The following is a 27,363-nucleotide window of genomic DNA, read 5'->3' on the forward strand; positions in this document are numbered from 1 at the left end:
CAACAACAACAAAAAACCCACAGAACATCCAAGAATGATGGGACAATTTCAGAAGAGGTAAAACATACAGAATCAGAATACCAGAAGGAGAAAAAAAAAAATGAGAGAATGAAAATATTTTAAGTAATAATGGCCAAGAATTTTCCAAAATGAATAGCAGTCACCAAACTACAGGTCCAGGAAAGCTCCAAGAACATCAAACAGGATAAATACCAAAAATATACACCTAGGTATATCTTTTTTTTACCTAGAAATTTTATTCTGGTGTACTTCACTGGATTGACAAGTACCTTAGAGATTTAATTTTGCTAGAAATACATACTGTGTGCAGGTTATATGTATATATATGTATGTATGTGTCTACACACACACACATGCCATGTACCTAAATTTGAATTCTACTTGTGTGGGTGATGACAAAGGTGATGATTGTCATAACCTATACTCCTGCTGCTGCTGCTAAGTCACTTCAGTTGTGTCCGACTCTGTGTGACCCCATCCCTGGGATTCTCCAGGTGAGAACACTGGAGTGGGTTGCCATTTCCTTCTCCAATGCATAAAAATGAAAAGTGAAAGTGAAGTCACTCAGTCATGTGTGACTCTTCGCGACCCCATGGACTGCAGCCTACCAGGCTCCTCCGTCCATGGGATTTTCCAGGCAAGAGGACTGGAGTGGGGTGCCATTGCCTTCTCCGAACCTATACTCCTAGGTATATCTTACTCAAACTCTATAAACGAAAGACATAAAGAAACTCTTGAAAGAAACCAGAAGAAAAAACTCTTAACCTATAGTGGAAGAAAGCTGCCTACTATTCAGAAACTATGCAGGAGAGTGGAGTGAAACATTTAAAGTGTTGAAAGTTGCCCCCCACTCCCAACCTATATTTCTGTATCTGGCAAAACTGTCCTTCAAAAGTAAAGAACAATTGACATATTCGGATCAATAAGAGTACTTCAGAAAGAGTACTTCTCAGCCACCTTTTGCTTTTAAGAAATAGAGATCCAGAGCTCTCAAGTGATGGAACTAGGAAGGGGATAGATACTCAATTCCTTTTTTTCCCCCTTTTGCAAATCAGTTTTTTTTTTTTTTTTTTTTTAAGTCCGTGTTAGACATTGCGCTGTTCTAACCCTTCACCGTAAAGCTGGAGAAGCTGAGTGAGGAAAACTGGCACGCTTGAGGTTGAACAGAAAGTTATTGGGCGCCTTGGTATTGAAACTCGGCTCTCCCGAATTATTTCCTCCTGTTAAGTTTGTTGTCCGAATGACCAAGTCTGAGTCTATAGAAAATGTTTGCCCTTGGCGGAGGGGAGAAGGACCGAGTCACAGAGCATGAAAACCTCAACGTCCCACGAGTTCCAAGGCTGTAGGCAGAGGCGCGGTCTCCCCGCACACGCCGCCGTCACCTGAGGAGAGCTCCGCCAGCCAGGACTACAAGGCCCAAGCTGCTCCGCGGCGCGCGTGCTGCCCGCCGGGAGCGACCCTCCCTCTCCCGTGAGTCTGCGCGGGAAGTGGAAGCCGGCGCTGAGGCGAGGCAGCCCGCGGGGAGCAAGGGAGCTGTCGGCAGTGCTCGCTTCTCCGCGCTGCTGGACTCGTCGCCGGCCGGCCGGCCGGCCGGCCCCCCCTCCGCTGCAGCCATGCCCATGAAGGGCCGCTTCCCGATCCGCCGCACCCTGCAGTACCTCAGTCAGGGGGACGTGGTGTTCAAGGACTCGGTGAAGGTTATGACGGTGAACTACAACACTCACGGGGAGCTGGGCGAAGGCGCCAGGTCAGTCCGAGCCGCAGGCTCCCGCCAGTCGCCTGCGAGCCCGCTGGAGACCTGGCTCTACTGTCCGCGCCCCACTGCGCGGACGGGCAGCTGCCCCAGGGCCCGCAGCAGAAGGGGACCCTGGGCCGGGCTGGGTGATGGGCGGAGTGGATGGAGCCCAGCCCGGGCGGCCACCGAGCGGCTGGCGCCCCGGCTCTCCCTGCACTCGCCGGCTCCGGGCGAGCTGCTTTTCCTCAGTGTCCCGACTGAGGGGACACCTGTGTCCCAGGGCTGAGGTGGCGGTGCGCTGGGAGAGGTTACCGCCGCTGGCCTTGGTGGAGCCGGAGCCCTCAGGCGTGCAGCGGGGTGTCTGAATGCGCCGCGTGCAGTCTAAGCCCGTTTGCTGTTTACCCGTGTTCCTCTCGGCCCAGGGATGAGGGAGCGCGAGACGGTAAGGGACCGGCTCGGCCAGGCACACCCTCCTGAAGGCTGGTGAGGGGCAGCTCTGAAAGTGCTTCGTTCTCCAAGGACTCATCACCGTTTTTTCTTTTTTTAAAAAATAATTTTGGGCTGTGCTGGTCTTCAGTTGCCGCGGGGAGAGGGGGGCGGTGTGTGTGTTGGGGGGCTTTCTTTTGTTGCCCAAGCAGGAGCTACTCATTGCGCTGGTTGTGGACCATGGGCAGTGGGCGCCCGGGCTTAGATGCTCTGCAGTATATAGGATCTTAGTTCCCGACCAGGGATGGCCCCTGCTCCCCTTGCTCCACCACTGGACCACCAGGAATGTCCCGACTCATCACCCTTATAAATGAAGGGACTGTCCATGTCAGCTTTGCAGCCGCTCGTTACCCACTTCACCCCTGCACCCCCAACTCCTTGATGCTCTTTAGGCCGCAGCAGAGTCGGTATTCATTGGAAGGGAAGCTTGCAAATGAAAGGTTTGAACTGGACCTTGAGGCAGCGACAGTGCCCTGGGCTTCTCAGGTGTTAGATATAAATTTACCGAGTGCCTGCTCATGCTGGGCCCTGTGATATGTGCTGGGAATGTAATTCCTGTTTTTCAGAAACTTTGGGCCTGGGTGTGTGGGATGGATCAGTGTGACTGGAGAGCAGCTCCCTGTGGAGGGTGGTCCCCCCCTACCCCCGGTCCCTGCTCTCGGGGAAGTTCTTCAGTGCAGGGCTGTTCAGGAAAGCCAGAAGCTACCCCTAGGTGTATTTGCTTTCAACAGGTGAACCTAGGAACTTGGACCTACTTGTGTGGGGTCAGCTGGGATGAGGGCTTCCTGGAAGACTCAGTCATAGGGCTGAATGGGCTCCAGATCCTCCTTCATAACCGACTTGGAATCCTTCCATCCACACCAGGAGTCCCGGGGCAGAGGCCAGACAGGTACAGCAAAGGAGGGACACAGTGTGGATGGACCTGCAGTAAAGTGAAATAGTGCCCTGTCTCAGGGGCTCATTCACTGCTTGGCCACATGGTAGCTACATGGGCTCCATGGAGAATCTCTGACTTGTAAGAAGCCTGAAATTCAGCTTTTTGTGTAAGTCTCTGATGTTTTGAATGGTCAGCTGGGGACTCCTGGGACTTCCTTAGCAGTCCAGTGACTAAAACTCAGTATTCCCAATGAAGGGGGCCCAAAGTTCGATCCTTGGTCAGGGAGCTAGATCCCGCTTGCTGCAACTAAGACCCAGGGCAGCCAAATAAATAAATAGGTATATATATATATATATATATATTTTAAATATGTATATTTAAAAGAAAACCAGTCAGAATAGGCCTTCGCATACTTGCATGCTCAAATATTTTAATACTCTTTAGGTAAACAGGAGCCAAACAGCCTGTGTTCCTAGTGTTAGAGGCTTGCCTTGTCTCACTGGTGTTGAGATTTTAGCCTGGCAGACTTGCTCTTTGTAGCCTCACTGGCCTTTGACCTCAGCACTTCAGCTGTCCCTTCGTTTCAAGTGCCAGTGGCCGGCACAGCCCCAGGCTAGTGAGTCTCAGGGTGTATGCTGGGTGTGTGGGGAGCTGCCTTATTCAGTGTCTGAGAGCCTCATCTCTGCCAGGTGTTCTTGCCTTTACGATCCAACAGGAGTACTAACAGCTGCTGGCATTTATTGGGTTCTGTGTTCAGCCCTGTGCTGCAGGCTCCAGGTGAATTTGATAATGATTGGAGCCCAGTGCTCACGACCCTGAGTCTGTGGCTTTCTGGTCATGTGACCAAGGACATTTTACTTTTTGGACTTTTTTTTTTAAACATTTATTTGGCTGCACTGGGTCTTAGTGGCAGCATACAGGATCTTCGATCTTTTTTGCGGCATGCGGGATATTTAGTTGGGGCATACGAATATCCCTGGTGGTCCAGTGGCTAAGACTCGGTGCTCCCAATGCAGGGTTCCTGGGTCCGATCTCTGACATGTTTTCTTAATGTAAAAACCCCACCCTCTGGGATTGCTGCCGGTGTTTGAGTATAAGTGCCCAGCAAAGTGTCTGGCACAACAGGTGGAAACTGAAGGTTAGTTTTTGTTATTAACCTTCCCCCCAGGCTCCAGCAGGAACTATTACATAGCCCTGTTGAATGCTCCAGTAGTACTAGGTGCGAGAAGCTCCTATACACAGATGTGCCCTGATTTATTTGTAAACAGTTTTGCTACGTGGCAATCCTCTGCTGTGGGGTGGGAATTGAGGAGAGGGGTCCTGAATCCGGGAAAGTCTAGTCCTGTGAGCTGTGATGGTCTCCATGGCTTATTATGGTAGTTAGTACTTGGCTTCCACTTCTTCCCAGAGGCAACTACTTTTCAACTCTAACCATTTGATTAGCGAAGTGTTTTACCTTCATATAAATACCGTAGTTAGCGCCTCCTTATTTTCTTAGCTTTAGGCTTTATCAATTGACTTGCTACTTTAGAAGGCAAGGATTTAACTCTCCCAGCAGCACTACCACTCCCTACCCCAACACATGCATGTCGAGTGTGAGTTGGAAAAGAATTTCTAGACACAGTATTTCAGAAAGGAGTTTATTAAGAACAAAGAGCAGAGATAAATGAGGGCGCTGCAGGCACAGAGGACTGACCCCTGACCAACCAGGGAGAGCCAGTGCAGGGCTAGTAGCCAATTGTTATAGTCTCAAGACAGAAAGAATTCCTGCTGGAAGGGTGACATTAGGTGATTGGTTAGGGTGGGTATTTGTACCTAATGTGGGATGAGGGAGCTGGCCGGTTTAGATGGGTTGGGTGCTCATGGCAATGGTTGCTATGGGCTCAGTCAGTTCTGGAGATGACCAGGGTCACATCTGTGGCCTTGGTATGGGACTCCACCATGCATACTGCTTGACAGCCTCCACCATCCTCCCATATAGTCATTTAAGAATTTTGAATAAATCGGTATTCACTGTTAAGTTACTATGACTGTAAACACTATACACAGTTGAGTCAGACAGAGTACGGTGATTATTTTTTATTTTTCTTTTTGCAGTTTTTTGTTTCCCTAGCATTTTTAATTGTCATTGCTTTTGCTTTAACTTTGGATTCTGCCCCAGTTTTGGACGTCTGCCTAAAGATGTCACACAGTCAGGCTGTGACTGTTGCTCCTATCCTTTTCTTGAGAATAGACCACAAGCTCCTGTGTGGACTGCTTGTCCTGCCTTGCCACTGTATTGACATAAACACTGAGGCACAGAGCAGTGACTTGCCCTGGGTCGGACGGCTGGGACGTGGTAAAGCCAGGCGGCACTCTTCTACCAGGTACCACTCACACCGGTGCATGGTCTGCTGTGAGGGCAGGGCTGCAGCAGGAAGCAGAGGGTGCTCTGAAATTCGGGTCATTTGGGGAGCCTTTAATCAAGGGATGATTTGCAAAGGTGTGGCAAGGATGGGAAAAGAAACCACAAGGGAGATACGGACCAGGATTCTTGGCTTTCCCCAAGCAATAGAAGTTGACTAGAGTCCTGACAAGAGATTCAGGCACGGCTTTACTGGGGCTTTTGTTCCGGCTGCAGGGTGGAGCGAAATCAAGTAACAGGTTCCCTTGAGCTGTTTCCTTCTGTGAGGTGAAGATGGTGGTGTGTCCAGGGAGAACTACAACAGTAGCTACTTAGGGACTAGAAAGGGGAAGGAACCAGGTTACCTTTGGCTTAACCGTTGACGAGAGCAGGGCTCACGTTGCTCCTGCCAAGGAGCCATTCTGCTCAGATGTGTGTTTGTGTCAATCCCAGGGATGAAGTCTCCACCATGTTTCCCTGGGTTTATTTTTACTGTTTTTTATTGGAGTATAGTTGCTTCACAGTATGATGATAGTTTCTGCGGTACAGCATCTTGAATCAGTCAGTGGTATATATTCATGTATCCCCTCCCTCTGAAGCCTCCCACCCCACCCCGCATTCCACCCTTCTAGGTCATCCCAGAGCTCAGAGCTGAGCTCCCCGCTAGTCATCTGTTTTACCCACGGCAGTGTATAAATGTCGCTGTTAGTCTGTCAGTTTGTCCCCCGTCTCCTTCTCAGCATGTGTCCACAAGTCCGTTCTCTACGTCTGAGCCTATATTCCGGTCCTGCAGTGGGTTCAGTACCATTTTTCCAGATTCCAAATATATACATTATATACATTATGCTATCTCTAACTTCACTCTGTGGAACAGGCTCTGGGTTAAACATTATTTCATCTGACTCAAATTTGTTACTTTTTATGGCTGAGTACTGTTACATTATATAAATGTACCACTTGTCTTTATCCATTCATCCTTCCATGGACATCCAGGTTGCTTCCATGTCCTAGCTGTTGTAAACAGTGCTGCAATGAACATGGGCTGCATGTGTCTTTTTTAAAAAATTTATTTTATATCTTTGGCCACACTGAGTCTTTGTTGCTGTGCACAGGCTTCATCTAGTTGGCAGTGAGTGGGGCTAGTGTTTGTTGCGGTGCATGGACTTGTCATTTCGGTGGCTTCTCCTGTTGTGGAGCAGAGGCTCCGGGCACACAGGTTTCAACAGTTGCGGTGTGTAGCCTCAGCCGCTGTGGCTCACCAGCTCGAGAGCAGGGGCTCAGTAGTAGTGGCTCATGGGCCTCATTGCTCCAAATCATGTGGACTCGTCCCCAACGAGGGGTCAAACCTGTGTCTCCTGCACTGGCAGGTGGATTCTTATCCCCTGCGCCACCAGGAAAGTCCCACAGGTGCCTTTTTCAATTATGTTTTTGGCAGGGTATGTGCCAAGTAGCGGGATCACTGAGACATATGGTAGTCTTATTTCTATTGTCTAAGGCATCTCCTTAGACACTGATGAAATCACTGCAGATGGTGACTGCAGCCATGAATTTAAAGGTGCTTGCTCCTTGGAAGAAAAGCTATGACCAACCTAGACAGCATATTAAAAAGCAGAGACATTACTTTGCAAACAAAAGTCCATCTAGTCAAAGCTATGGTTTTTCCAGTAGTTATAGATGGATGTGAGAGTTGGACTATAAAGAAAGCTGAGCACTGAGGAATTGATGCTTTTGAACTGTGGTATTGGAGAAGACTCTTGAGAGTCCCTTGGACTGCAAGGAGATCCAACCAGTCCATCCTAAAGGAAATCAGTCCTGAATATTCATTGGAAGGACTGATGCTAAAGCTGAAACTCCAATACTTTGGCCTCCTGATGCGAAGAACTGACTCATTGGAAAAGACCCTGATGCTGGGAAAGAGTGAAGGTGGGAGGGGAAGGGTATGACAGAGCATGAGATGGTTGGATGGCATCACCGACTCAATAGACATGAGTTGGAGCAAGCTCCGAGAGTTGGTGATTGACAGGGAAGCCTGGTGTGCTGCAGTCCATGGGGTCGCGAAGAGTTAGATGTGACTGAGCAACTGAACTGAAAGCATCACCCTACTCTTCTCCACAGCGGCTGTACCGGTTTATATTCCCACCAACAGTACAAGAGGGTACCCTTTTCTCCACTCTTAGCATTTATTGTTTGTAGATTTTTTTGAAGATGGCCGTTCTGACCTGTGTGAGGTGATATACCTCATTATAGTTTTGATTTGTATTTCTCTAATAATGAGTGGTGTTGAGCATCTTTTCATGTGTTTTGATGGTGATTTGTACGTCTTCCTTGGAGAGATGTCTACGTAAAGGTCTTCCAGCCATTATTTAATTGAATTGTTTTTTTGACATTGTGCTGTGTGAGCTGTTTGTATATTTTGAAAATTAACCTTTGTCAGCTGCTTTGTCTGCAAATATTGTCTCACATTCTTCAGGTTGTCTTTTTGTTTTGTTTGTGGTTTCCTTTGCTTTGCAAAAGCTTTTACATTTAATTAGGTTCCGATTGTTTTTATATTCATTATTTTAGAAGGTGGGTCAAAATTTTTTTATTTCCATTTTAAAAATAATTTTTCTTTGCATTTTAAAAGATTAATTTTAATCGGAGCATAGCTGTGGTACAGTGTTGTGTTGGTTTCTGCATACAATAATAGGAGTCACCCATAAGTATACATACATCTCCTGCCTCTTGAACCTCTCTGTCACCCCCATCCCACCCCTCTAGGTCCTCAGAGAGCACTTGACTGGGTTCCCTGTGTTATACTGCAACTTCACACTGCACGACAGCATGTGTATTTCTCTGCAGCTCTTTCAAGTCATCCCACCCCAGCCTTTTCCTGTCGTGTCCACAAGTCTGTTCTCCAAGCCTGCGTCCATGTTCCTGCTCTGCAAATGGGTTCCTCAGGACCTTTTTCTGGATTCCATATATATGTGTTAATACGATATTTGTTTTTCTCTTTCTGACTGACTTCACTCTGTATAAGAGGCTCTAGGTTCATCCCCCTCCCTAAAACTGTCTCGACTTCCTTCCTTTTTATGGCTGAGTAATATTCCATTGTATATATGTACCACGGCTTCTTTATCCATCCGTCTATCCATGGATATCTAAGTTGCTTCCCTGTCCTGGCTGTCAGAAATAGCGCTGCAATGAATGTTGGGGTACACGTGGTTTTTAAATTATGATTTTCTCAAAGTATATGCCCAGTAGTGAGAATGCTGGGTGATGGTAGTTTTTTTTAATTGGAGGATAATTGCTTTACAATGCTGTGTTGGTCTCTCCCGCACATCAGCATGAATCAGCCACAGGCGTGCATATGTGCCCTCCCTCTAGAACCTCCTCGGCACCTCCCACGCCATCCCACCCCTCTAGGTTGTCAGAAGACACCAGGCCGGTCTCCATGGCTCATACAGCGAATTTCCATGGCTATCTGTTTTACTCATGGTAATCTATATGTTTCAGTTCTACTCTTGAAATTCATCCCAACCTCTCCTTTCTCCACTGTGTCCAGAAGAATGTGTACTATGTCTGCCTCTGTGTTACTGACCTACTAATGGCTTCATAACTACCATTTTGTAAATCCATGCATGTGCATAAATATATTTGTTTTCCGACATCACTGTGTAACAGCCTTTAGGATCATCTGCCTCACTAGATCTGACTCTTATTGCTTCCTTTGTATGGCTGAGTACTTTTCCACAGTATATATGTACCACCACCTCCAAGGACATGAATTTGAGCAAGCCGCAGGAGTTGGTGATGGACGGGGGAGCCTGGGTGCCGTTGTTAATGGGGTCACAAAGAGTTCCACAACATCTTTATCTGTTCATCTGTGGATGAGCATCTAGGTTGCTTCCATATCCTGGCTATCAAAAATAGTGCTGCAGTGAACTTTGGGGATACACGTGTCTTTTTGAATTACGGTTTTCTCAGGGTCTGTGCCCTATAGTGGGATTGTGTGTAACATAGTAGTCTGCCCCTGGTTTTTAAAGGAATATCCATACTGTTGGCCATAGTGGCTGTATCAGTTTGCATTCCCACCAAGAGTGCGAGAAGGTTCCCTTTTCTCCACACCCTCTCCAGCATTTATTCTTTGTAGGATTTTTGATGATGGCCGTTCTGACTCTGTGAGATGGTATCTCATTGAAGTTTTCATTTGAGTTTCTGTAATAATGAGCAGTGTTGAGCATCTTTTCATGTGTTTGTTGGCCATCTGTATGTTTTCTTTGAAGAGCTCTCTGTTGAGGTCTGCCCATTTTTTGATTGGATGTCTTTTTTTGAAATTGAGCTCCTTGAGTTGTTTGTATTAATATATCTTGAAGATAAATAATACTTTCTCAGTTACTGCATTTGCAAATATTGTCTCCCATTCTGATGGCTGTCTTTTCATTTCGTTTCTGGTTTCTTTTGCTCTGCTAAAGCTTTTAAGTTTAATTAGGTCCCATTTGTATATTTTTGGATTTATATTCATTATTTAGAAGGTGCATTCAAAAATTTTATTTATTATTTTTATTTATTTATTATTATTTATTTTATTTTTAATTGAGCTACCAGGGAAGCCCTAGTCATTTCTTAGGGGTATTTAAAATGGATGTTTAGTTAGAGTATAAGTGCTCTATAATATTGTGTTGGTTTCTTCCATACAGCGGTATGAATCAGGCATCAGTATACATAAATCCTCTCCCTCCTGAAACTCGCTGCCTGCTCCTGCCCTCCTCATACCTGTCCAGTCTCTCTAGGGCATCACAGCGCACCAGGCTGAGCTCCTTGTCTTATACATCAGCTTCCCACTAGCTTGTTGTTTTATACATGTATTTATGTATATTTCTGTGCTACTCTTTGGGTTTGTCCCACCCTTTCTTTCTCCAGCTGTGTCCACAAATCCATTCTCCACATCTGTGTCTGTATTCCTGCTCTGCAAATGGGTTCATCAGGACTATTTTTCTAAATCCAGTATATAAGTGTTAATATACCGGATTTCATCTTCTCCTTCTGACTTAACTCTGCATAACAGGCTGTAGGTTCACCCACCTGACTAAAACTAACTCAAATTCATTCCATTTCATTGCTCAGTAATATTCCATTCTGTGTATTTAGCACAACTTCTTTATCCATTCATCTATCAGCAGACATCTAGGTTGCTTCCATGTCCTCAGCATTGTAAATAGTGCTGCAGTGAGCATTGGGGTACATGCGTTGTTTTGAATTACTGTTTTCAGACTATATGCCCAGTAGTGGGATTACAGGGTCATGTGGTATTTTTATCCCTGGGTTTTAGGGAATCTCCATACTGTTATCCTTAGAGACTTTCAGCCTACACAAGAGTGCAAGAGGGTTCCCTTCTCTCCATACTTTCTGCAGCTTTTATTGTTTGTAGAATTTTTGATGATGGCCATTCTAACCTTGTCAGGTGATACCTCATTGAAGTTTTTATTTGTATTTCTCTAATAATGGGTGATGTTGAGCATCACTTCATGTGTTTGTTGCCCATCAGTATATCTTCTTTGGACGGATGTGTTTAGGTGTTCTGCTTGTTTTTTTTGAATGGAGTGGCTTTTTTTGTTTTTTTAATTGAGCTCCATGAGCTGTTTGTATATTTTGGAGGTTAAGCCTGTGTCAGTTGATCAGTTTTCAAAGATTGTCTCCTATTCTGAGGGTTGTCTTTTTGTTTTGTTTGTGTTTCCTTTGCTGAGCAAAAGCTTTTAAGATTAAATATGTCCCAATTGTTTATTTTTAAAATATATTCATTATTTTAGAAGATGGATCAAAAATTGTTATTTTCATAATTTTTTCTCATTTTTCAATTGGGGTATAGTTGCTGTACATGTTGTGTTGGTTTCTGCCATACAACATGAGTGAGCCCTAAATATACATACATCCCCTCCCATTTAAATCTCCCCATCCCCACCGGCCTAGATCATGACAGCCCACCAGGCTGAGCCTCCTGGGTTATACAGTAACTTCCCACTACCTGTGCTCTTTAACATGGTAACGTATAGGTTTCCTTGCTATTCTCGGTTTTTCCCACCCTGTCCTTGCCCCGATGTGTCCAGAAACCATTCTCTACCTTTGGGTCTGTATTCCTGCCCTGCATATAAATTCATCAGGGCCATTTTTGTAGGTTCCATATATATGCATTAATATGTTACTTGTTTTTCTGACTTCACTTTGTATAACAGGCTGTAGGTTCACCTACCTCCCTAGAACTGACTCAAGTTGTTCCTTTTTATGACTGAGTAACAGTCCATGGTGTATATGTAGCACACCTTCTTTATCCATTCATTTGTCCAGAGATAACTAGTTTGCTTCCATGTCCTGGCTATTACAGATAGTGCTGCACTGAACACTGAGGTACATGTGTCTTTTTGAAAAATGTTTTCTCAATTATATGCTCAGTAGTGGTATAGTAGGTTTCTTTTTTTTCTTTTTTTTAATGCATTCTCCATACTGTTCTCCATGTGACCATATCTTTCCACATAGTACAAGAGGGTTCCCTTTTCTCCACAGCCTCTTCAGCATTTACTGTTTATAGAATTTTTATGATGGCCATTCTGACCTGGTGAGGTGATAATGGTACCTCATTGAAGTTTTCATTTGCATTTCTCTAATAATGAGTGATGTTGATCATCTTTTCATGTGTTGGTTGGTCATCTATATGTCTTCTTTGAAAAGCCGTCCATTAAATCGTCCCCCAATTTTGATTAGTTTGTCTTTTTTCTTGAAACTGAGCTCCATGAGCTGTTACTATTTTTTGGAGATTATTCCTGTGTCAGTTAGCTTACAAGTATTGTCTCCCATTCTGAGGGTGGTCTTTTCGTTTTGTTTGTGCTTTCCGTTGCTGTGCAAGAGCTTTTAAGTTTAATTAGGTCCCATTTGTTTATTTTTGTTTTAATAGTCATTATTTAGAAGGTGGCTTCAAATTTTTTATTCTATTATTATTTTTTAAAATATATTTTGTGGTATTTGAAGTTGATTTTTGATTGGAGTATGATGGTTTTACAGTGTCACTGGGTTTCTTCCATATAACAGCATGAACCAGTCATAAGTATAGCTACATCCTTTCCCCCTTATACCTCTCTCCCTGCCACCTCCCCCAATCCAGTCTCTCTAAGCTATCACACAGCACCAGTCTGAGCTCTCTGTTATACATCACCTTCCTACTAGTTGTTTTACACCTGCTAATGGTTATATTTGTATGCTACTCTTTCAGTAGGTCCCACCCTTTCCTTCCCTCACTGTGTCCACAAATCCATTCTCTACCTCTGCGTTCTATTTTTCTAGACCCCATACATGTGCCTGGATATACAATATTTGTTTTTCTCTTACTGACTTCCTGCACTCTATATAAAAGTCTCTAGGTTCAGCTGATTCCTTAGAACCAGCTAAAATTCATTCCTTTTTATGGCTGAGTAATATTCCATTGGATGTACGTAGCACAACTTTATCCATTCATCTGTTGACAGACATCTAGATTGCTTCCATGTCCAGCTTTCGTAAATGGTGCTCCAAACAACAGCGGGCTCATGTGTCACTTTGAATCATGGTTTTGTCAGGGTATGTGCCCAGAGGACTTGCTGGGTCATATGGTATTTTTATTCTCATTCTTTTAAGGGCTCTGCATACTTATCTCCTGAGTGGGTGTATCACTTTACGTTTCCACCAGGAGTGCAAGAGGGTTCCTTTTCCTACACACCCTCTCCAGCATTTACTGTTTGTAGAATTTTTGTTGATGGCCATTCTGACCTTGTGTGGTAATACCTCGCTGAAGTTTTCATTTGCATTTCTCTGATAATGACTGATGTTGAACGACATTTCATGTGTTGGTTGCCCATCTGTATGTCTTTGGAGAGATGTCCATTTAGGTATTCCGCATGTGTTTTGAATGGATTTTTATTGTTTGCTGACATTGAGCTCCAGAAACTGTATATTTTCTAAGGTAATATGATGTCAGTTGCTTCCTTTAAAATATTGTCTCTGATTCTGAGTGTGTTGTCTTTATCGTTTTGTGTGTCGTTTCCTTTGTTGGGCAAACCCTTTTAAGTTTAATTAGGTTCAAATTTTTTATTTTTTGTTTTATTTTCATTATTTTAGAAAATGGGTCAAAAACTGTTATTTTTATTTTTCATAATTATTTCATTCTTTAACTGGAGTATGTTTGCTTTACAATTATGTGTTGATTTTTGCCATACAAGGTGTCAGTCAACCATATATGTGCATATACCCCTCCATGCTGAACCTCCGTCCCACCAACCCCCACCCCTCTGGGTCGTCACAGTTCACCAGGATAAGCTCCCTGTGTTACACAGTAACTATGCACTCACTATGCATTTTACACACGGTCATGTATGTATTTCCATGCTACTCTCTCAATTTGTTTCACCCAGTCCTTCCTCTGCTGAGTCCACAAGTCCATTCTCTACCTCTGGGTCTGCGTTCCTGCCCTGAAAATAGGTTCATTGATACCATTTTCCTAGATACCATATAGATGCATCAAATACAATATTTGTTTTTCTGACTTCTTCACTCGCTCTAAGAGGCTCTAGGTTCAACCACGTCCCTGGAACTGAAACAAATTTGTTGCTTATGGCTGAGTAATATCCCATGGTGGGCTTCCTTTGCTACTCAGCTGGTGAAGAATCCGCCTGCAGTATGGGAGACCAAGGTTCGATTTCCGGGTTGGGAAGATCCCCTGGAGAAGGGAAAGGCTACCCTTTCAGTATTCTGGCCTGGAGAATTCCATGGATTGTATAGTCCACGGGGTCACAAAGAGTCAGACATGACTGAGTGACTTTCACTTTCAATAACCCATGGTATTTCTGTAGCACAACTTCTTTATCTATTCATGTGTTGACATACATCTAGGTTGCTTCCATGTCCTGTCTATTGTAAATAGTGCTCTATAGATAATTGGGATACCTGTGTCTTTCTCAATTATTGTTTTCTCAGGGTATATGTCCAGTAGTGGGATTACTTGGTCATATGGTAGTTTTACCCCTACCTGTTTTAAGGAGTGTCCATACCGTTGTTCATGATGGCTGTGTCAGTTTACATTCCCACCCACAGTACAAGGGTGTTCCTTTTCTCTACACCCTCTCCAACATCTATTCTTTGTCGAATTTTTGATTGTGGCCTTTCTGACCCTGTGAAGTGATACCTTATTGAGGTTTTCATTTGCATTTCTTTAATAATGAGGAATGTTGATCATATTTTCATGTTGGTTATCTGTATCTCTTCTTTGGAGATGTCCATTTAGTCTTCCCCCATTTTTTGTATTAGATTGTCTTTTTTCTTGAGCAGACTGTGGCTCAGATCATGAACTCCTGACTGCAAAATTCAGACTTAAATTGAAGAAGCTAGGGAAAACCAGTAGGTCATTCACGTATGACCTAAATCAAATCCCTTATGATTATACAGTGGAGGTAACAGATTCAAGGGATTAGATCTGCTAAACAGGGTGCCTGAAGGACTATGGGTGGAGGTTCGTAAAATTGTACAGGAGGCAGTGATCAAAACCATCCCAAAGAAAAAGAAATGCAAAAAAGCAAAATGTTTTGTTTGAGGAGGTCTTACAAATAGCTGAAAATAGAAGAGAAGCAAAAGGCAGAAAAGAAAAGGAAAGATATATCCATCTGAATACAGAGTTCCAAAGAATAGCAGGGAGAGATAAGAAAGCCTTCTCAGAAGAGTGCAAAGAAATAGAGGAAGACAGTAGAATGGGAAAGACTAGAGATCTCTTCAAGAAAATTAGATACCAAGGGGACAAGGGACATTGCAGTCCCTTAGACTACAAGGAGATCCAACCGTCCATCCTAAAGGAGATCAGTCCTGAATGTTCATTGGAAGGACTTATGCTGAAGCTGAAACTCCAGTACTTTGGGCCACCTGATGCAAAGAACTGATTCATTTGAAAAGAATGTGGTGCTGGGAAAGTTTGAAGCCGGAGGAGAAGGGGACGACAGAAGATGAAATGGTTGGATGGCATCACTGACTTGATGGACATGAGTTTGAGTAAACTCCGGGAGTTGGTGATGGACAGGGAGGCCTGGCGTGCTGCGGTCCAAGGAGTTGCAAAGAGTCGGATACGACTGAGCAGCTGAACTGAAGGGGACAATCTATGCAGGGATGGGTACAATATCCTAACAGAAGCAGAAGATATTAAGAAGAGGTGGCAAGAATACACAGAAAATGCACAGAAGAACTGTACAATAAAGGTCTTAATGACCTGGATAACCATAGTGGTGTGATCACTCACCTAGAGCCAGACATCCTGGAGTGTGAAGTCAAATGGGCCTTAGGAGGCATTGCTACAGACAAAGCTAGTGGAGGTGATGGAATTTCAGCTGAGCTATTTCAATTCCTAAAAGATGATGCTGTTAAAGTGCTGCACTCAGTATGACAGTAAATTTGGAAACTCAGCACTGGCCACAGGACTGGAAAAGGTCAGTTTTCATTCCAGTCCCAAAGAAGGGCAGTGCCAAAGAATGTTCAAACTGTTGCACAATTATGCACATTTTATATTCTAGCAAGGCATTGCTCTAAATCCTTCAAGGTAAGCTTCAACAGTACCTGAACCGAGAACTTCCAAATGTTTAAGCTGAGTTTGGAAAAGGCAGAGAAACCAAAGATCAAATTTCCAGCATCCACTGAATCATAGAAAAAGCAAGGGAATTCCAGAAAAACACCTACTTCTGTTTCATTGGCTAAAGCCTTTGACTGTGTGCATCACAGCAAACTGTGGATAATTCTGAAAAAGATGGGAATACCAGACCACCATGCTTGTCTCCTGAGAAACCTGTGTATAGGTCAAGAAGCAACAGAACCTTACATGGAACAAGTGACTGGTTCCAAATTGGGAAAGGAGTACGTCAAGACTGTGTATTGTCACCCTGCTTGTTTAACTCATATGCAAAGTACATCATGTGAAATGACAAGCTGTGTAAAGCTTAAGTTGGAATCAAGATTTCTGGAAGAAATATCAGTAACCTCAGATATGCAGATAACACCACCCTAATGGCAGAAAGCAAAGAAAAACTAAAGAGCCTCTTGATGAAGATGAAAAGAAGAGAGTGAAAAAAAAAGCTGGCTAAAAATTCAGCATTCAAAAAACTTAAGATCATTGTATCCAGTCACGTCACCTCATGGCAAATAGGGAAAAAATGGAAACGGTGACAGACTTTATTTTCTTGGGCTCCAGAATCACTGTGAATGGTGACTACAGCCATGAAATTAAAAGACACTCCTTAGAAGAAAAGCTATGACCAACCAAGGCAGCATATTAAAAAGCAGAGACATTGCTGACCTAGGTCCATCTTGTCAAAGCTGTGGTTTTTCCAGTAGTCATGTATGGATGTGAAAGTTGGACCATAAAGAAGGCTGAGTGCCAAGTAATTAATGCTTTTGAGCTGTAGTGTTGGAGAAGACTCCTGGGAGTCCCTTGGACTGCAAGAAGATCAAATCAGTCAATCCTAAAGGAAATCAACCCTGAATATGCATTAGAAGGACAACTGCTGAAGCTCCAATACTTTCGCCCCCTGATGTGAAGAGCCAACTCATTGGAAATGACCCTGATGCTGGGAAACATTGAGGGCAGGAGGAGAAGGGGGCGACAGAGGATGAGATGATTGGATGACATCATCAACTCATGATAACTCCAGGAGATCGTGAAGGACAGGGAAGCCTGACGTACTCCAGTCCCAGGGTCGCAAAGAGTCCTACATGACCGAGCGTCTGAACAACACAATTTTTCTTGAAACTGAACTCAATGAGCTGTTTCTATAGTTTGGAAGTTAATCTGGTGTCAATTTCCTTGTTTCAAATATTGTCCCCCGTTCTGAATGTTGTCTTTTCATGTTGTCTGTAGTTTCCTTTGTTGTGCAGAAGGCTTTAAGAATGTTCCAGTTGTCTATTTTTGCTTTTATAGTCATCATTTTTGAATATGGGTCAAGATTTTTTTTTCATAATTTAAAGTTTCTTTCAGCTGAAGTAAAATTCCTTTATAATGTTTTGTTAGTTTCATCATACAACAACGGAGTCAGTCCCATCCTTCTTGAACCGCATCCACCCTCACCCGTGTCTAGGTCATCACAGCTCCCCAGGCTGAGTTCTCAGTGTTATATGGCAACTTCCCATTAAGTATGCATTTTCACATGGTAATGTTTATATTTCAGTGCTATTCTCTCAATTCATCCCACCTTGTCCTTCCCTGGCCTTGACCACGAGTCCATTGTCCCTCTGGGTCTCTATTCCAGCCCTGCAGATGGGTTCATCAATACCATTTGTCTAGATTCCCTAAAACATTAATATATGATATTTGTTTTTCTGAATTCATTCTGTATGAGAGACTCTAGGTTCATCCACCACCCTCAGAACTTACCCAAATTCCTTCCTTTTTGCTGAATAATATTGCACTGCATGTATGTAACACAACTTCTTTCTCCATTCACCCGTGGATGGGCATCTATGTTGCTTCCATGTCCTAGCTATCATAAAGAGTGCAGCAGTGCACTTTGGGGTGCATGTCTGGTTTTTAATTATGATATTTTTAGGGTATATGCCCAGTAGTGGGATTACCGGCTCATTTGGTCATATTTGGCAACCCACTCTGGTGTTCGTGCCTGGAGAACCCCGTGGATGGAAGAGTCAGGCCATGTACAGTCCATGGGGTTGCAAAGAGTTGGACATGACTGAGCAACTTGTTAGTTGTACAGTATGGTCGTATGATGCCTAGTTTAACAGATCTCCATACTGTTGTCCATAGTTGCCATATCAGTTTACATTCCCAGTAATAGTCCAAGAGTCAGGCATTTCCCCACACCTTCTCCAGTGCTTATTGATAGAATTTTTGACGATAGCCATCTGACCCGTGTGAGGTAGTACCTCATTGAGTTTCTTATTTGCATTCTCTCTTAATGAGTGATGTTGATCATATTTTCATGTGTTTGCTGGCCAAGAGTACATGTTCTTTGGAGAGATGTCTATTTAGGTCTTCCAGGTGTTTTTTGATCAGATTGTTTGTTTTTGAAATTAAGCTCCATGGGCTTTTTGTATAATTTGGAGCTTAATTGTTCATCAGTTGCTGTTTTTGCAGACCTTGCAAACATTGTCTCCCATTCTGTGGATTGTCTTTTCGTTTTGTTTGTGGTTTCTTTGCTGTGCCAAAGCTTTTAAGTTTAAATATGTCCTAATTGTTTATTTTTGTCTTTCTAGTCATTATTTTCAAAGGTGGATCAAGCTATTTTTATTTTTTAAATAATTTTTCTTTAGTTTTTAAAACTAAAAATTTTTTTTCTGACAATTTTTGTTAACTGTTTTACAGTGTTGTGTTGGTTTCTGCCATAAAACGGTGAGTCAGACATAATTATACATACATCCCTTCCCTCTTGGATGTCCCTCCAACCTGCCCCATCCACCACCGCCCACATCGCATCCCTGTAGGTCATCAGAGTGCTAGGCTGAGCTCCCTCTGCTACACAGCACCTTCCCACTAGCTATCCACCTTACCGCTGGTGATATATATGTCTCAGTGCTACTCTCTCAGTTCTCCCCACCCTGTGCTTCCTGCAGTGGGTCTACAAGTCCATTCTTGACCTCAGACTCTCAATTCCCACCCTGCAGATGGGTTCATCGGTACCATTTTTCTGGATTCCATATATATGCATTAATATACGATACTTGTTTTTCTAACCTACTTCACTCTGTATCAGAGGCTCTAGGTTCATACACCTATCTAGAACTGACTCAAATTTGTTCCTTTTTATGACTGAATAATATTCCATTCTGTATATGTACCACAACTTTTTTATCCATTTATCTATTGACAGATATCTAGGTTGATTGCATATCCTATCATAAAAAGCAGAGTTGATAGCCAGGATAGTGACTATCCATTGCACTGAAATAGTGCAATGAACCCTGGAGTTTAAGAGTTTTTTTGAACTACTGGTTTCTCAGGTGTATGCTCAGTAGTGGGATTGATGGGGTATATTGTAGGTTTTTTTTTTTTCTTTTTTTTTAAGTCTCCATACTGTTCTCTATTGTGGCCATATCAATTTACATTTTTACTACCAGTGTGAGAGGGTCCTCTCTTCTCATCCTCTTCTGAATTTTTTGTTTGTAGATTTTTTTTTTAATGATGGCCTTTCTGACCCATATGCAGTGATTCCTCATTGTTTTCATTTGCATTTCTCTGAAGATGAGCGATATTGAGCGTCTTTTATGTGTTTGTTGGCCATCTATGTTCACAAAGGTGGATCCACAATTTTTATTTTATTTTTAACTTTTTAACCAGTGTTTACAAATGATTTTTAATTGGAGTATAATTACATTAGCATGTTGTGCTGGTGTCTTCCATATAGCAACCTGACTCAGCGTGAATATACATGTGTCATCTCCTTCTTTTAATCTCTCTCCCCACCCCCTGTCCAATCTGGAATAGTCATCATATGCTTAACTTTGAACTGTTATAGCCAAAAAGCCACAAATTTTACTAAAAGGTTAAGAAAAGGCCTAAAAGGAGAACCACAACTCTAGCTGCTAAGGAGCCTAGGATGGGGTGGGACCAGGCTGCCTTTGGTTTTACTGCTGCCGGACGGCAGGTGATGGGCCCTCCCCCTCCCAAGGAGCCATTGTGCTTGGAGATGTGTTTTTGTTAATCTTAGGGTTACAGTCTAACGTGTTTTTCTATTTTATTTTTATTGGAATAGAATTGCTTTACTGAGTTGTTAGTTTCTGCTGTCCAACATTGTGAATCCCTTGTGTATTCATGTATCCTCTTCCTCTCGAGCCTCCACCCCCCGAATGTCACCTGTCCAGGTCCTCACAGAACCTCACCTGTGCCGTGCCGCAGCTTCCCGCTAGCTATCCGTTTTACATGTGGTCAAGTATGCATGTCAGTGCTTGTCTCAGTCCATACCCTTCTCTTTCCACGCCTGTGTCCACACGTCCTTTCTCTCTGTCTGTGTCTCTATTCATGCCTGCAAGTAGGTGCACCAGTACCGTTTCTCTAAAGTCTGTATATGTGTGTTGATATATGATACTTGTTTTTCTCTTTCTGACTTACTTCAGTCTGTAAAACAAGCTCTAGTTTCATCCACCTCAGTTCAGCTGACTCCAATTTGTTTCTCTTTATGGCTGAGTAATATGTCATGTATATATGTGTCATATCTTCTTTACCCATTCATCTGTCGATAGACATCTAGGTTGCTTCCATGGCCCAGCTATTATAAATAGTGCTGCACTGAACACTGGGGTACATGTGTCTTTTTTTGTTTTTAAATTTATTTATTTTCAGCTGTGCTGGGTTTTTGTTGCAGCGCCTGGGCTTCTCATTGCAGTGGTTCTCTTGTGGAGTGCAGGCTCTAGGCGGCGGGCTTCAGTAGTTGAGGCACACAGGCTTAGTTACTGCTGCTTGCAGGCGCTAGGGCTCAGGCTTAGGCGTTGGGGCACCAGGTGTAGTCGCCCTGCAGCATGTGGGATCTTCTCAGACCAGGGATCAAACCTGTTTCCCTTGCATTGGCAGATGGATTCTTATCCACTGTACCATCAGGGAAATCCCTCAATGTGTCTTTCTGAGTTATGGTTTTCCCAGGGTATATATGCTCAGTAGTGGGGTTGGTGGGTCATATGGTAGTTCTCTGTTTCGTTTTTTAAAGAACCTCCACACTGTTCTCTGTAGTGGCTGTACCAATTTATGTTTTCACCAGCAGTATTAGAGGGTTCCCTTTTCTCTAAACTCTCTCCAGCATTTATTGTTTGTAGATTTTTTGATGATGGCCATTCTGACTGGTGTGACACGATACCTCATAGTTTTCATTTCCATTTCTCTAATAATGAGCGATGCTGAGCATCTTTTCATGTGTTTGTTGCTCATCTGTGTCTCTTCTTTGAGAGATGTCTGTTTAGGTCTCTGCATATTTTTGGATTGGATTGTTTATTTTTTGATGAGCTTCATGCACTGTTTGTATATTTTGGAAATTAACTTTTTGTCAGTTGCTTCATTTGCAAATATCATCTCTTATTTTGAGGGTTGTTTTTTCTTTTTGTTTGTGGTTGCCTTTGCTGTGCAAAATCTTTTTAAGTAGGTCCCATTTGTTTATTTTTGTTTTTACATTCATTATTTTAGACAGTATGTCAAAAATTTATTTTATATTTATTTTTTAAAATAATGTCCCTTTTTAAAAGCATTTTGCATTTTTAAATGTTTACTAATATTTTTATTTGGAGTTTATTTTTGTTTTTACATTCATTATTTTAGACAGTATGTCAAAAATTTATTTTATATTTATTTTTTTAAAATGTCCCTTTTTAAAAGCATTTTGCATTTTTAAATGTTTACTAATATTTTTATTTGGAGTATAATTGCTTTTCAGTGTTGTATTGTGCTTCTGCTATACAACAGCGTGAATCAGCCACACGTGAACATATGTCGAGCCCTCCCCTTGAGCCTCCTCCCACCACAAGCCTCCGTCCCATCCCTCTAGTCTTCACGGAGCACCAGGGTAAGCTCCCTGGTTACACAGGGCTTTCCCACTAGCTCTTCTTCAGATGATCACATACATATTTCACTGCTGCTCTCTCAGTTCAGTTCACTCTCTTCTTTCCCCTCTGTGTCCACGAGTCTGTTTTCTGTATCTCTATTCCTGCCCTGCAAATAGGTTCATCAGTACCATTTTTCTAGATTCCATATGTATGCGTTAATATACATTTATTTTTTTCTTTGACTTATTTCACTCCATATAACAGGCTCTAGGTTCATCCACCTCAGCTCAACTGACTCGAATTCATTCACTTTTATGACTTGAGTAATAATCCATTACATATATGTACCACACCTTTTCCCATTCATCTGCTGATGGATATCTAGGTTGCTTCCATGTCTTGGCTATTGTAAATAGTGTTGCAGTGAATATTGAGGTAGACGTGTGTTTTTGAATTTTGAAATTTTGAAAAAAAAACGTGTGGTTTTCTCAGCATACATGCCCAGTATATTGCTGGGTCATATGGTAGTTTTATCTCTAATTTTTTTTTTAAATGAGTCTCTATACTGCTCTCTACAGTAGCTGTATCAGTTTACATCCCCATCAACAGTGTAAGAAGGTTCCTTTTTCTCCACATCCTCTCCAGCATTTATTGTTTGTAGTTTTTTTTTTTTTTTTTTTTTGGTGATGGCCATTTGATTATTGCGAGGTGATACTTCATTGAAGTTTTTGTTTGAATTTCCCTAATAGTGAACAGTGTTGAGCATCTTTTCATGTGTTTGTTGGCAGTCTTTATGTCTTCTTTGGAGAAATGTCTGTTTAGGTCTTCTGGGTTTTTTTTTCTGTTTTTTTTTTTTTTTGGTGTGTGCGTGTCCCTAAATCAATTTAATGTGGTAACAACTCCAAACAAACAACAGATTGAGCCTCTTTAGCAAAACACAATTAGAAAACCATGATTGCCAGAAATTATTCACAGTATATTCTTCATCAGATTTCAGGGGAAATTATCTGACAGAATTAAATACAAAGTCAGTTATAAGAAATTTATCCTTTTGGTGGCTAATGTTGAAAATATTATTTACATTAACAGGCAAAATAAGCTGGCAATACACAAGAAATTTTCTAAATTTTGTGGATGTGCTTCCGGGTAATGATGCCATATCTCTTATGAAGCTGTATTATTTTTTTATTTTTAACTGGAGGATAATTTCTTTAGAGTGTTGTGTTGGTTTCTGCCATACAACAACTTGAATCAGCTATAAATATGCCCGCTCCCTCTGGAACCTCCCTTTCACCACCCACCTCATTCCACCAGTCTGGGTTTTCGTGGAGCCCTGGGTTGAGCTCCACGTGTTATATAGCAACTTCCCACTGGCTGTCTGTTTCCCACGTGATAATGTGTATGTCTCAGTGCTGCCGTCAGTCCATCCCAGCCTCTCCTTCCCCCGCCGTGCCAACGGTCTGTTAGTCTGCATCTCTCTTCCTGTCCTGAAAGTAGGCTCGTCAGTACCGTGTTTCTAGAGTCCATGTATGTACATCCATATACGATATTTGTTTTTTCTCTTTCTGACTTACTTCACTCTGTATAAGAGCTTCTAGGTTCATCCACCTTAGTTCTACTGACTGAAATCCATTCCTTTTTATGGCTGAGTAATATTCCATTTTATATAGGTACCATAACTTCTTTATTCTGTTGATGGACATCTAGGCATCTTCCATGTCCTGACTATTGTGAATAGTGCTGCAGTGAACATTTGGATATATACGTGTTCTTGAATTGTGATTGTCTCAGGGTATATGCCCAGTAGTGGATTGCTGGGTTATATGGGAATTTTGCTCCTAGTTTTTTAAGAAATCTCCATACTGTTCTCCCTTGTAATTGAGTCAATTTACCTCCCTACCAGCTGTGCAAGAGGCTTCCCTTTTCTCCAAACCCTCGCCAGCGTTTATTATTTGTAGATTTTTTGATGGTGGCCACTCTGAATGGTTTGAGGTGATATCTCAATGTGGTTTTGATTTGCATTTCTCTAATAATGAGTGATGTTGAGCTTTTTTTCACGTGCTTGTTGGCCACCTGTATGTCTTTTTTGGAGAAACGTCTGTTTAGGTCTTCTGCCCGTTTTTTGTTTGGGTTATTTGTTTTTCTGATATTGAGCTGCACAAGCTGCTTTTATATTTTGGAGATTAATCATTTGTCAGTTGCTTCACTTGCAATTATATTCTCCCATTCTGAGGGTTGTCTTTTTGTTTTGTTTATGGTTTCTTATGCTGTGCCGAAAGCTTTACATTTATTTAGGTCCCATTTGTTTATTTGGTTTTTGTATTCACTATTTTACAAGTTTGGTCAAAATTTTTTATTTTACTTTAATTTTTTTATTAATATACTCTTTTTTTTTTTTTAATCTTAACTGTGCAGTGTCTTACTTGTAGCATATGAGATCTTTAGTTGTGACATTTGTGATCTTCTGTAGTTGGAGCATAGAAACCCTTAGTCCCACTGTGTGGGGTGCAGTTCCCCGATCAGGGAGTGAACCTGGGCCCCTGGCTTTGGGAGTGTGGAGTCTGAGTCCTGTCCGCTGGGCCACCAGGGATGTACCTGTTTTTCTGTTTTTTAGAATGTGAGGTCTGGCCCTGTTGGTCCCAGGTCTCCTTGGATTGAAGAATCTTAGTTTCAGGTTTAGATAGTAGGGAAGACAACAGTGTATCCAATGAAATATGGCCTAAATAAGCGTGACTGAAGGGAAGAGAGTTAACAAGAAAATAAAAACCTCCAAAGTTTTTCACACCTTGTGGAATCCAGGAGAACACACTAGTAAACCATTTTTGGGTGTCCCTGACCATAAAGAATAGCAAGATTTGGTGGTTAATTGTCTGCTGAAGCCAAGTGGCTTGTCAGCTTTTCTCAATGCTGGTCTCTTTTATCCTTTTGCTTCATTTATTTGCCTTTGGCTGTGCAGGGTCTTCACTGCTGCGCGTGGGCTTTCTCTCCTTGAGGGGGGCGGGGCGGCTCTGTTGAGGCGCTGCGGCTTCTCTCCTGGCGGCGCCCAGGCTCTGGGCGCGAGGGCTCGGTAGTTGGGGCTCACGGGCCCATTTGCTCTGGGGCGTGGGTCAGACCCGCGTCCCCTGCCTTGGCAGAGGGATTCCTCTCCACTGCACCAGCAGGCACGTTTTCTCAGTGTTGGTTTTTACCTGGTTTGGACAGCAGAGCTGCTTTGTTTGCCTCCTGATCGGCCCTGGTGTTCCCTCGGGGTAATTTGAAAAATTTCCTTTTGGTGTCTGTGGCAGTAAATGGCTACCACTATTTTGGTTTTTGACCTGCTTTTATGAGATATAAGGTCTCAGTCCCATCTTTTACAGGGGAATTTTTTGCATTCAAAAGCCCCGTTTCTTTCTGGAGAGTTGCATGGGCATGTAAAACAAGGTAGGCATATTTTGAGTCTGTATATGTATGTCTAATTTTTCCTTTCCCCAATGTAAGGCCTTAGTTAGGGCTGTTAGCTCAGCCTTCTGGGCTGAAGTGTTAGGTGGCAAAGGTTTTGCTGCTGCTGCTTAAAAACAAACAAACAAACAAACAAACAAACATACACAAAACCCAAGAGCAGTCAGTGAGCCTGAAGAGCATTTGGCATTTCCTCAGAGGATGTCCTCATCAGCTAGAAACACAGACCAGATTGACTCTTTCAACTCGTCGTTGTCCTGAAACTGTGGCCTCAGCTTCAAACGCTGTGACCCCAGGTAGGTGCTGCACTAGCCACTTGGCTCTGTGTAGGCTGACATATTTTAAAGTTTCTAACCCCCTTTTGTATCTCCAAGAATGGGGAAAGTGGAATGTACAGATTGAAGTAGATACAACGTTGCAATAAAGCACTAATTTTTGTTTGTTTTCTTTTAAAGCGGAACACACATTTTTCTACCTTATTTTCTAGTTTTTATTTTATGATAATATTGAAAATTGGAAAGTATAAATGTTAAAAACCTCTAATTGCTAAAGAGCACTGAGGAAGTAGGAGCACACACTGAGAATAATAAAAACAAAACGATTTTCGTGAAAGCAGATAGGTGATGGAGTGTTTTAAACAAACCAGCATCCCTTATAACCTCCAAAAAATTACCCGAGTCAGCTTGCTAATGTAGTAGTTAGTAGGTGCAGTGTTTTAATTCACTGTTTAGAATTCTAGGTCCTTTACTGTGAGAAGCCCACAGAGTGTGCAGTGCACACCGCATGGAGGTGCAGAGCGCGTGGTAACGCAGCCTCACGTGACACGGCTGTGGCACGCGCCCGTCCGGCACAGGCCGACGGGGCTTGCATCTGTCCACTCACTCTAGTGTTGCTAGCGAGCATCTGCACTGGCACGTTTTGGGGGTTAGCTGTGAGAAGTCAAGCAGTCAAGCCTGGTCCTTAGCAAGGTGACCTCTGGTTAGTCAGTGGTGAGCCCCTCGTACTTGGTGAGGGACCCGGACTTCCAGTGACTGTCCAGAGGTACACTTGTTAGCTTCCTCCACTAAAAAAGCAGCGCCAGGCACCACCCAGAGGCAGCCAGGCCACGAAATCTAGTTTAGGAAAATAGCCTGTAGGCTGAGGAACTTCCAGCTTTTGTACTAGGACCCCTAGAGGTGCCCCCCTGCTCTCAGCTACACTTAAGATAAATGTGTTTTTTTTTTGTTTGTTTTTTTTTTCAGTTGGTGAGCCCCAGAGCAGGAGCTCTGGTGAGGGCCTCCGTGGTATTGTTAAAAGCCCTCTCTTGTTCCCCAATCCAAAGTAATGGCTCTGCATCTGGGCCTTTGGTGGCTTCATATACAGGTCTGGCCATTAGTCCAAATCCTGGAATCTAGATCTGCAAAAATCCTGTCATGCCTAAGAAAGTACAAAGATATTTTTTTTTTTTTTTTTGGTCTTTGGGATGCTTAGGCCTCATATAGCTTGTTTTCTGTCTGGAGAGAACGGTCTCCTCCCGGGGTTGGTAATATAGCCCAGGTATTTAACTTGTTGCTTTGAGATTTGCGCTTTTCTACACCACCCCCCCCACCCCCCCCCACCCCCCCGCCCCGGGAGATCCTGTAGCCGCGGGCCCCAAGGAAATTAAGGATTGAAGTGATATTCCGACCCAAGGCCTCCACGGCAGGACTGTATATTAACGCGTCGCCTACACACTGTGGGAAGGCCCCTCTTTCTGTCTCCGTTGTTGGCTGCGTTGGGTCTCCGCTGCTGGGTGTGGACTCTTCTCTAGTCGCAGCGAGCAGGGACTACTCTCTAGCTGCATCCCGATGGTTTCTCTAGTTGCGGGCCTCGGGCTCAGTTGCCGCAGAGCATGCAGAATCTTCCCAGACCAAGGATGGAACCCATGTCCCCTGCGCT

At 43.1% G+C, this 27,363-nt stretch overlaps 1 protein-coding gene across 1 annotated transcript in view; it reads left to right on the forward strand.

Annotated features, from left to right (window-relative positions):
• The first annotated feature begins 1,484 nt into the window (after positions 1-1,484).
• The window catches only part of MRPS25 (mitochondrial ribosomal protein S25), a 49,583-nt gene continuing 23,704 nt past the window's right edge, over positions 1,485-27,363 (forward strand). The window contains exon 1 of the mRNA XM_065933973.1: positions 1,485-1,768. Within this exon, the coding sequence (XP_065790045.1) occupies positions 1,635-1,768 (134 nt within the window). The 5' untranslated portion in view covers positions 1,485-1,634. The remainder of the gene's footprint in view (positions 1,769-27,363) is intronic.

This window comes from Muntiacus reevesi, chromosome 4 (assembly GCF_963930625.1).
Source record: "Muntiacus reevesi chromosome 4, mMunRee1.1, whole genome shotgun sequence".
NCBI lineage: Eukaryota > Metazoa > Chordata > Mammalia > Artiodactyla > Cervidae > Muntiacus > Muntiacus reevesi.